At 38.4% G+C, this 9,481-nt stretch overlaps 1 protein-coding gene across 1 annotated transcript in view; it reads left to right on the top strand.

Annotated features, from left to right (window-relative positions):
* Positions 1-2,147: 2,147 nt before the first annotated feature.
* Positions 2,148-9,481, top strand: part of LOC133217037 (cAMP-specific 3',5'-cyclic phosphodiesterase 4D-like) — a 186,834-nt gene continuing 179,500 nt past the window's right edge. The window contains exon 1 of the mRNA XM_061362157.1: positions 2,148-3,674. Within this exon, the coding sequence (XP_061218141.1) occupies positions 3,622-3,674 (53 nt within the window). The 5' untranslated portion in view covers positions 2,148-3,621. The remainder of the gene's footprint in view (positions 3,675-9,481) is intronic.

Here is a 9,481-nt window from a genome sequence, read left to right as displayed (position 1 = left end):
CAAATCAAGGTTTATAGGACATACTCCTCACTCCTCCCCGTTCAGATGTTTTATTGGGCAGTGCAGAAATGAAAGATTCCCAAGACCAGTAAGACAGAGAAAGAAGATAGATCCATGCTCTGTAGTCCAATGTAACTAACGATTTGGAAGCAAGAAGTGCTTTCAGATAATCTGGTTCCAGCTACAAACATACGTTTCCATTACCTTATTCATTTTAGTGGAAAATTCTCAAGGAGACCTTGCAGAAGGGACTGGAATATGGGACTACTCCATCTCAGGGAAGAGCTGTTAGCACTGGTAGATTCCTGTTTGTGCCTCTGTCATTATCCCTCCGGCTTCTTTATGCCTAGCCTAAATTCTGAACAAAAGTGGAAGATGCACTAGAGCTTCCATTCTTATGGTCAGAGCACTGCTCTGGTAGCAGAACACAGGAAGAATAAAAGCAAAATCTACTTTGAAATGTTTGGTTTTTTCCTTTTTGTTTTAGTTTTTTTTCCGTCAGCTGAAATTTGCTTGAAAGAAAGGTTTTTCACAGAACTCTTGGTGAACCTGAATTGGAACTGACATACCAAAATTCTTATGCAGTCATATAAAAAAAACAAACAATAAATAAACAAACAAACAAACAAAAAAACCAAACCTCTAAAGTTAATGTCACTAAATGTTTTTAGCTGTTGCTTTTTTTCTTTTCTTTTTTTTTTTTTTTTTCCCCAAGGTGAACTGATGAGCAAACTATTATGGGCTTGAACTGAAAGAATTTTTCAAATCAGCCTATACTGGAAATATAACTAAAATTCTTCACTGATTAAAGCCTCTGGGTTTAATTTATCCCTGCTCTGGAAAGACCATATATTATGTATTCCACTTTGTTCATGAATTACTGAACTAGTTTGCAATGCTATATGTTAACTTTATATATTCCCACTCTCCTTCTGCAACTCTGCTTCTGAATGGAATTAGCTGAGTCAATAGGTGCTATTCTGAACTTAGCACTACAGAAAGACAGATAAGTTGGCATACAGATGCCGAATTTACTTGTTCATGGATTTCAAATGTGTTAGGTACCAGTCAGTGTTGAGAAGCTTTTTCTTAAGATAGTATAAGGCATTCAGTAAGTCTAGTGTTGAAAATGTCAGTGCCCATGGGTGATCAGGCAAGTATGCAGTTAGGTAAGTGCAGTATGAAATAATAATGATGGTGCAGATTTGTGTAGCATTTGGTGTAGTTAATATTTCATAATAAGTGGATCTAGCCTAGAGAAAGCAGCAGACAACTAGATTATTTAGATGTTATGTTCTTTCATATTCAGATTAATCACACAACCTTGTAGTTTCCAGTTTTGTTTGCATTCTTTTCAAATGTCTCTGATATAAATTTCCAAAGTGGGGAGCAGGAGACTTTTTACATAAAGCATCATAACCATTGTAATGACTTAACTGGTCCTTTTAGTAGTTATACTCAATACTTATCTTTATATATACTTTATATGTATACTTACTATATATATATACTTTTTATATATATACTTACTATATATATACTTTCTGTTAACTTCTCAGTGAGAAAAGGCTAATTGTCATTCTCTCTATTTGTAACTCTCTTTCTGCTATCTATCATGGTTATATTTAACTGAAAAAAAGAAAACCCAGCCTTCTGTATGTAGCAGTAGCTCATAAATGGTGCTAGAGCCCCTTTAAATTTTGGAATCTCTAGTATTTTGGTGCTCCAATTCTTCAAAGTACAGTGATTTACAAATGTGTGCAACAGTAGAGGCTCCCTTTTTATTACTGAATTGAATACTATTTCTCTGTCAACGCATTGTGACAATTCAAGTAGTACATTTAAGTAGTCTAGTATTTTATTCTTCAGAGTGGCATCAACTACTAGGGCTAATTTGGGGCATTGTAGAATAGAAGCTGTGACAGCAACAGAACTGAGCTTAAGGAAATAGGATCCTTAAAAATGTGCAGTGCAGTATCTTATCATGTTACTCCCGAGTCCACCCACACCCTAATCAAACACATACTCTTATCACATGTTTTAATGTCATTGAAGTTGCAGCTGGCTTCTGTACTGCAGGATTTCCTGTCCCAAAGGGCAAGGGGTCGTTTGAAGTTTAAAAAGTCTTGATGAAGCATAAACCATTTTAAAAGAATGGCAAGCAAACAATGTATGGCCTGGGTATGCCAAAGTGTAAAAGATTGCCCAGAAATCTTTTAATTCTCAGCAGAGATCAATGCAGTTAACTCCGTGTCCTACATGTATCTTTCCCTGCAGATTTCTGCGCTTGCATGCAGAACGCTCTTTGCTTTCAGTCACTCGAGAGAAAAAGGCTGTTTCAAGGCATGCTCTCCCGCTTTGTTCTTCCCCAGTGTCCCCGTCCGTCCCCTCCATCCGGCGGTGGGAGAGGCAGGGCAGGATGTGCTGTCAGGAGAACCCACCTAGAGGTCCCCCTTGACGCCAGCACAGCCTGCTTCTGCCAGGCAGAGCCCGCACCGCAGCCGAGCCTAGTCTGCTGCAGAGTAAGTGCCAGAGCGTCCAGCCCGCGAGTGTCCGGAGCCGCTCCCGGGCGAGGACACGGGCAGCCCCGGGGGCAGCCTGGAAATTCCCGTCAGGGGAAAGGAAGCAAGAGCCTGTTGCCTGCGTTGCTTCAAAATATATGCCGTCTCTGTGGCTTGGGCTTAAGAATCATCCCGAAGAGTGATAACTACTGTCTGGGAGCTGAATTGGGGGAAAAAAGGACAGCAGAGGAGGAATGCTTAGGTAACACGGGACTTAAAGCTTTGCTTTCATTTTGCAACATACAAATCGCTGCACGTGGTTTTATATACAGCATAACATCAAAGTAGAAGGGGGTTCTGCAGTGAGAGTCAATAGCTTAGTCATTTTACTTAAAGGGAGCAGGGAGCCTTATTGGGAGGTTAGACAGCAAAATGAATTTGATCATGATATAATCATGTCTCGTGATGGTATCTAACTGTAGTCCTGTCCTAAGGAGTGGAAGAAGCATACTTCCTTCCTTCTTTCTTAGTTGAAGAAACAAACCCACAGTATCAAATACTGAGAGAAGTTTGGGTTTGCTCTACATGGCTATTAAACATCTCACCGTTCACCGGGCTTGTAAGAAAGGAAAACTGCATTAAAGTGCTTACTGATGAATATGTGTCTAAGAAAGAAGAAAAAGCAGTATTCATTTCTGAACATGGGAAAGAAATCTGAAGTTACACCTCTACCCCTAACCACTGATTTGGCACAGATGACAAGAAACTATGTTTTGACTAACCTTTTCCAACTGTCCAAAATGTTGCATATGAAGATGCTTTAATTCACAGTCAAAGCACTTGGATTTTTATCAAGGCAAGCTGTTGTCATTGTCATAACATTTTCTGTATACTGATTAGTTTAGTTTTTTTTTAAGCAGCAAGTGATGCATAAATGGATGGACATGTACCTAGAAAACCCTGTAAGAAGTCTTTCCTTGAATCCTGGGAATTTTTATGGATTACAGTAATTCTTGCAATAATCCCTGCTGTTAACTGCTCATGCAGTTCTGGAATGAACCTATGAATACCATAACAGATAAATCAGTCTGACAAGGAAAACACTGATGTTGGAAGATTTATGAACATGATGCACGTGAATAATTTCCCCTTTAGGAGGCATTCATGGATATGGTGAGTAATCAATATACACATTACACATTGTTAAACTCAAAATGCTTGTTTGCAAAATACTGTGGCAACTACCAGATGCTATGTTTTGCCTACACTGTTGTTGAATGAGGACTAACTGGGCCATCAGAAAAATGAAAATCTTACAGAGATAGAACAGTGATGAAGTAATGTGAGTTTGGCACTCTTTACCTTTACAAAATAGGCAAATCATAAAAAATGTTATGGTCATGATTTTTTACATGATAAAAGCCTTTAGAGCAGGGAGATGTATTTTCTCCCTGTATATCAATGGAACACTTCTTCCCAGTTCTTAGCCTGACTTGAAGGAATTAATGAAGACATATTTTTTCCCTATGGTATTGTGTTGTTTGTCCAGGAGCTCATATATTTATGTACATTCAAGTGACCTGAAAACAAGAAAACAATGCTCATTAATGTGATAATTCAGTAATCTTTAAGAAATACATTTGTATGATAGTTTCCTAATTCTGGCTGTTCAGAAGACGATCCCTTTATCATCATTAAAACATCTGTTTCCTCTGAACCACAGGCATCTATAGTTCTTGCTCACCTAAAAAGCCTTCCCTTTAACTTTGTTTGCAGTACAATGGAGTTAACTTGCTTATAAATTCTACCAGTGGTTGGGTTGTTGCGTCATGTCTTGCTCCCCATGTTGGAATTAATGCCTTGATTAATGCTCAAGGAGTATTTTTAGCAAAGGTGTAAGTGCTTCTTCATGTATTCATATATGTATATAAAAAGGAAACTTTAGCTTTTTCGGGTATATACTGAGTCTTTTAAGTATTAGAACCAGTATTATGGAACCTCCTTAATACAAGTGCATTTAAGTCGTGGAATTGGCGTGCGCGTGCATGTTCGTTTGACAGCTTTGTGCTCAGCCTGCGTTGGCCTCTGCCTGTCGCTGGGCTCAGGGACACCTCAGAAGGACTCCTCCCCGGGAAATGTGTTAGCGAAGCTCTCCGCCCGCGCTATTCTCCTGTCATTTACAAGTTGTGCTTCAGAAGCCTGTCCAGCGCCGAGCCCCCGGAGCCGGGCAGCCGCCGCGGTGTCGTCACGCGGGTGTCATTGGCCTGAGCCAATGGTAGGAGCCGAGCGCAGATTCGTCATAGAGGAGGGGGAGGTGCAGGGGGAGGTGGGGGGGATGCCGGGCGAGGCGCTGCCGGCTGCTGAGCCGTTGGGACGACGGTTTAGCCATGCGTTCCTCTGAACGCATCTTTCTTTAATTACATTTCATTCCACCTTTCAATAAGACCATTTTGGTCTACATAAAGTCCCCTTAGAGCCAACTTCAAACCACATCACCTAGAAAGATGAATAATGTCATCCTGAATGTGTCACCTTTGGCAGCTTATTTAGCAAAGTGTGCTGGAAACGGTACTGCAGTCCACACCTAACAGGAAGACTGTTCCCATTGTCTTGGAAGAATTTGGCCTACTTCTGCTTTTAATAACTTCGAGAAATTATTTTAAGTATGTTTTAACCCCCAAGGTTCACATTCTGACTAAGCAGTTTTCAAACATGGGCCCTGAATTGTGCTGCAAGGCATTTGGAACAAACCAAATTATTTTTATTTATCCTCCCTAAGTGGTAGTTACCTGGTTTCTCCCTGTGCTCCTTGCCAGCCCCTTGCTGTCTGCCACAGTAAATGAACCCATTGTCTAGGAAAAGCCTGGCAGAAGTGTTTGCTGGGAAGATACATAAAAGATAATTATACGTTCTACGTTTACTATTTTAACTGAATGCAAAATATACCATGCCTACGTTTGTGCTTACTGAATCACACATCTTAATTTAGAATGTAAATTAGTTTAACATGCTGTAGTACACCCCAGCTCTCAGAGAATTGGAAAATTTGCTTATTCATGATACAGTAGGTCTGTAAGGAGCATTTATGGGTGCCAGGGTTTTAAGTTGGCAGTCATAGCTTTACTGTTATTTTTGAACCTTCACAAATCCATGTATTGCCTATAAGGTATAGCAACCTTTTCTTTGTGAACAGGAATTGGCACAAAGGAGAGTTTTCTATATGTGTATAACCTCCCATCGTGCTACTTTCAGATGTCCATTGAGGGATGATAATGAAGGTAAAGGAAAGGATATCTTTGCTTTAGAGATGTTGCTTTTTTAAGGTATCTGCTGTACATTAGAGACATGCACTTTGCCTTCATGTGCTAGTTTCTCCTCATCTCACATGAATATGGGGAGGAAGAGTTGGGGAGGTGGAGGATAAAAAAAATTAACCTTCTGAAAGTTGATTCTTTCAAATGTCCTGGCTTTTAATGTTGAGGAACCAGTCAAGGTTATGGTTGTGTTTTTCATGGTTAGGCATCTATGTGGGTTTAGGGAAGGAATAGTCAAAAAGTGATGACCCTGAGAGTAGGGTTTGATTGTGAACTCATAAGCTTTTGGCAGTGTAGAAAATTCCAGTGTCTAAACCTTCCTGGCATTGTTAGTAATAGGTAGGAACTGACTACTGGCCAAAACCAGCTATAAAATATATATGGTCCCAGGCAGTACAAATGGAAACACAACTGTATCGGACAGATAAGAGTAGCTATAATCTGAATGGACTCACTCTAAAGGACACATAAAACTGAGATTGGAGTACACAAAAAAGAAGTATTTTGTCTGAAGCTGTTTCAAACAGTTTGGATTGTAGAAAAGCAAATACAAAATACATCTGATAAATGGGATGCAGTGGTTGGGGTAAGTGGTGTCCTGGGTGAGGTTAAGTTAATCCTAGCAATAGTGAGAAGCATTTGAGATGATAGTAGAAGGAGCAGTAGGATTTCATAACTACTTACCACATTACACACTATGCAACATAAATTATGTATTAACAATATGCAGTTTACTGCCATTCACACTGAAAACAATTTTAGAAACATTTACCACTGAGTTATATAACCTGGCTTTCCTTTCCATTACATTTTATCTGCTTTTTGATGCCAAACTGAATAAATGTGTTATTCAATTTTGTGTTGCCTAATTGCGCAAACAAATATTGCATGTGCCTTTTACCTTTACCGTAGGAATCAGAAGTGAAAAACCTGTGTTCACAGAATCATAGCATGGTCTGGGTTGGAAGGGACCTTAAAAGATCATGTAGTTCTAACCCCCCAGCCACAGGCAGGAACACCTTCCACTAGAATAGGGTTCTCAAAGTGCCGTCCAACCTGACCTTGAACACTTAAAGGGATGGGGCACCCACAACTTCTCTGTACAACCTGTTTCAGTGCCTCACTACCCTCACAGTAAAGAACTTCTTAGACTCATACAATAGTTATATGTTATCCTTTGCTTGAGACTAATTTGATGACTAACTACCTTTTTGAAAAGCACCTTAGTAAATCCCTGAATGAATGCAGTTGTTAATAAGGTTCTGCCTTCTGTTTTTGGCAGTATTCTAAAATAATGATACTAAATGGTCTATTTGGTACATCTTATAGAACCCCGCATGGCTTTTAGCCAGCGAAAAATGGTTTCTTTCCATGGTTATGCAACTTCTTCCATTTTGTGAGACTAGAACAATATGTAACTGAAGAAAGCTGATGGAAAATGAAGATCTCAATGCTAATGTATGAAATAAACTTTTCATTATGTTCTTAGGACACGATGAGTTATCTTAGCTCACTAAGGTATCTTGGGGAACTGAGTCTGACCAGTGCTATGCTCATGGCGTGACTCTTCTAACTCAAACCAGGATGAAATGTTTCATGTAGATGTTTACTCATTTGCTTGTTCTGGAAATTTTTGTGTATTTTATACTTAGAGGAGAAAAGAAGCTTCTTTCTGAACCAGTTTTCATCACAGTATTTAACTAAGTTTTAGATATTTTATACTTAAGACATTAATACAGAAACTGTGAAGAGTGTTTCAGTTCTTCCCATGGAGATCTGAGTTTGGACCTGAATTTGTAGAAGAAAAATCACTATTTCTTAAAGTAAGAAAAAATCTTTTGAAGACCAAGGAATTTTTTTTTAACCATAATCTTCTGTGGCTAAGAGATATTCACAGTACTGCTAAGTAAGAAAGGTCACCTTATTCTCTGTTTTCTTATGCTCAGTGACAGGTGTTACTTTCCTTCAGGCATTGCTGAAGTTTATTCCTCAAGTAAGGGTGAGTGTAGGAAGATACAGTAAAATACTGAATGAAACAAAGTTTTCTTTTCAAGACACCTTATATAACCGATGGCACTTAACTGGCATTCATCATGCTGAATGTCACTGAGAGATGAAGATATGTCTACTTTTTGCAAATAGGGCAAGGGTCTTTGGTTACAATTCATGTTAGCAGTGCTTTGACTTTATGTAATGCTTCCATATGAAAAGCTGAAATTTCAGTAGTCAACTAAGCCTGGGAACACCGCTGATGGGTAGGTTAGGGACGTATCTGTAAATTTAAATTACATCCCTCACAATGGAAGTGCTCTATGTTTTTCTACACAATAGTTATGGCACTTTTGCATGGAAAATTTCTGTGCACGATATAAGCAACTGCTGTTCCTCTTTTTGGGCATCCTAAACAGATAAGTATGCAGTTGGAACTTAATCTGTTGTTCCAGAATGAGCCCAGTTAACCTGCATTTACAGATGACTAATGGATTAATCTTTATATTACTGCAACTGATTAAAATTAAACTTTTATGTTTTTGAAATGTGGACTCTTGCCAAGGACTGCCTTTTGTTTTTCTGTCCTCAGTGTATGACCTCATAAATGTGTCCTTTGGATGCTTTTTTTGTTTGTTTGTTTTTAATTTCGACATGAAAAGCTTTGAAACATATTTTTCATTAGAACTAGAGTACATCTTTTATCCAGTCATTTTTAGGCTGTTAGTCAAGTTATTTCTTGAAGGATCCTATAAACTTGCAGAAAATCTTGCTTTCCCTGGATGTAATTCTAACTTATATCTTCAAGGAAACTCAAGTCACAGCAGTAGAAACTAAGTTGAAGCCTCTTTCTCTCACAAAACACCTGTTGAGTGTTCATGGCAGTTCCTCTGCAGTTTCACTCTTACCTGCTTACAGAGAGCCATGTTGTCTTCTTTGTGAAGAGTTAATTTGCTCATGCCCTTTCAGTCAGCAAGCTATGCTATACCTCCACATCTTAAACAACAGCTTAAAAATATATATATATATAAAATTATTGTTACATTAAACATGTTGATTAAATATTACTTATTATGTATGCCTTTTCATTTATAAGGCATGCTGTAAGTAGATTTGTGGGTACTTACATTGTTTCTAAACATTCTGGCCTGTTTTAAATTTACTGCTTAAGTTAGGATGAGTGTACTAAGATAACTGTATCTATTACCACAGGTAAGATACAGCCTGATTTAAGTGGGTATGGTCTTTCATTCACAGGTGGGTTCATTTAAGGATGGTAATTTGGCTACTACTGGGAAAAGAAGTGATAGTGTTAAATATTCTAGTAAACTAGCAGATTTTGTTGAAATCCACATTCTTGGCATTCAGAGACAATCAAAAATTTGTTCATGTCTTTGCACTAAGATTTACTGTTTTGTTTGGTATTTTCAACATAGTCTTTGTGAACAGGGAGAAGAGTAGAGGGAGGGGAGTGAAAACCCACTAAAATGTTGAAATCTGACAAATAAAAGCTAAAGAAGGTTGGTCAGCAAAACTAGTATACATCTCATTGTAGTTTCAGCTCATTAAAACAGAAGCAGTTAGGTTTCACTTGTACACTATGCTAAATGGCAGTTTTAATGCTAACGTTAATTCAGTATTGTCTGGTGAAACCCTAAAAAAATACAAGACTATTAC

This window comes from Neopsephotus bourkii, unplaced genomic scaffold (assembly GCF_033783945.1).
Source record: "Neopsephotus bourkii isolate Nb327-2 ecotype Australia unplaced genomic scaffold, CSIRO-AGI_Nbou_v1 NB_1085, whole genome shotgun sequence".
In the NCBI taxonomy this organism is placed as follows: Eukaryota; Metazoa; Chordata; class Aves; order Psittaciformes; family Psittacidae; genus Neopsephotus; species Neopsephotus bourkii.
Note: the sequence above shows the minus strand (reverse complement) of the source record. Positions and strands in the feature narration are given on the sequence as shown.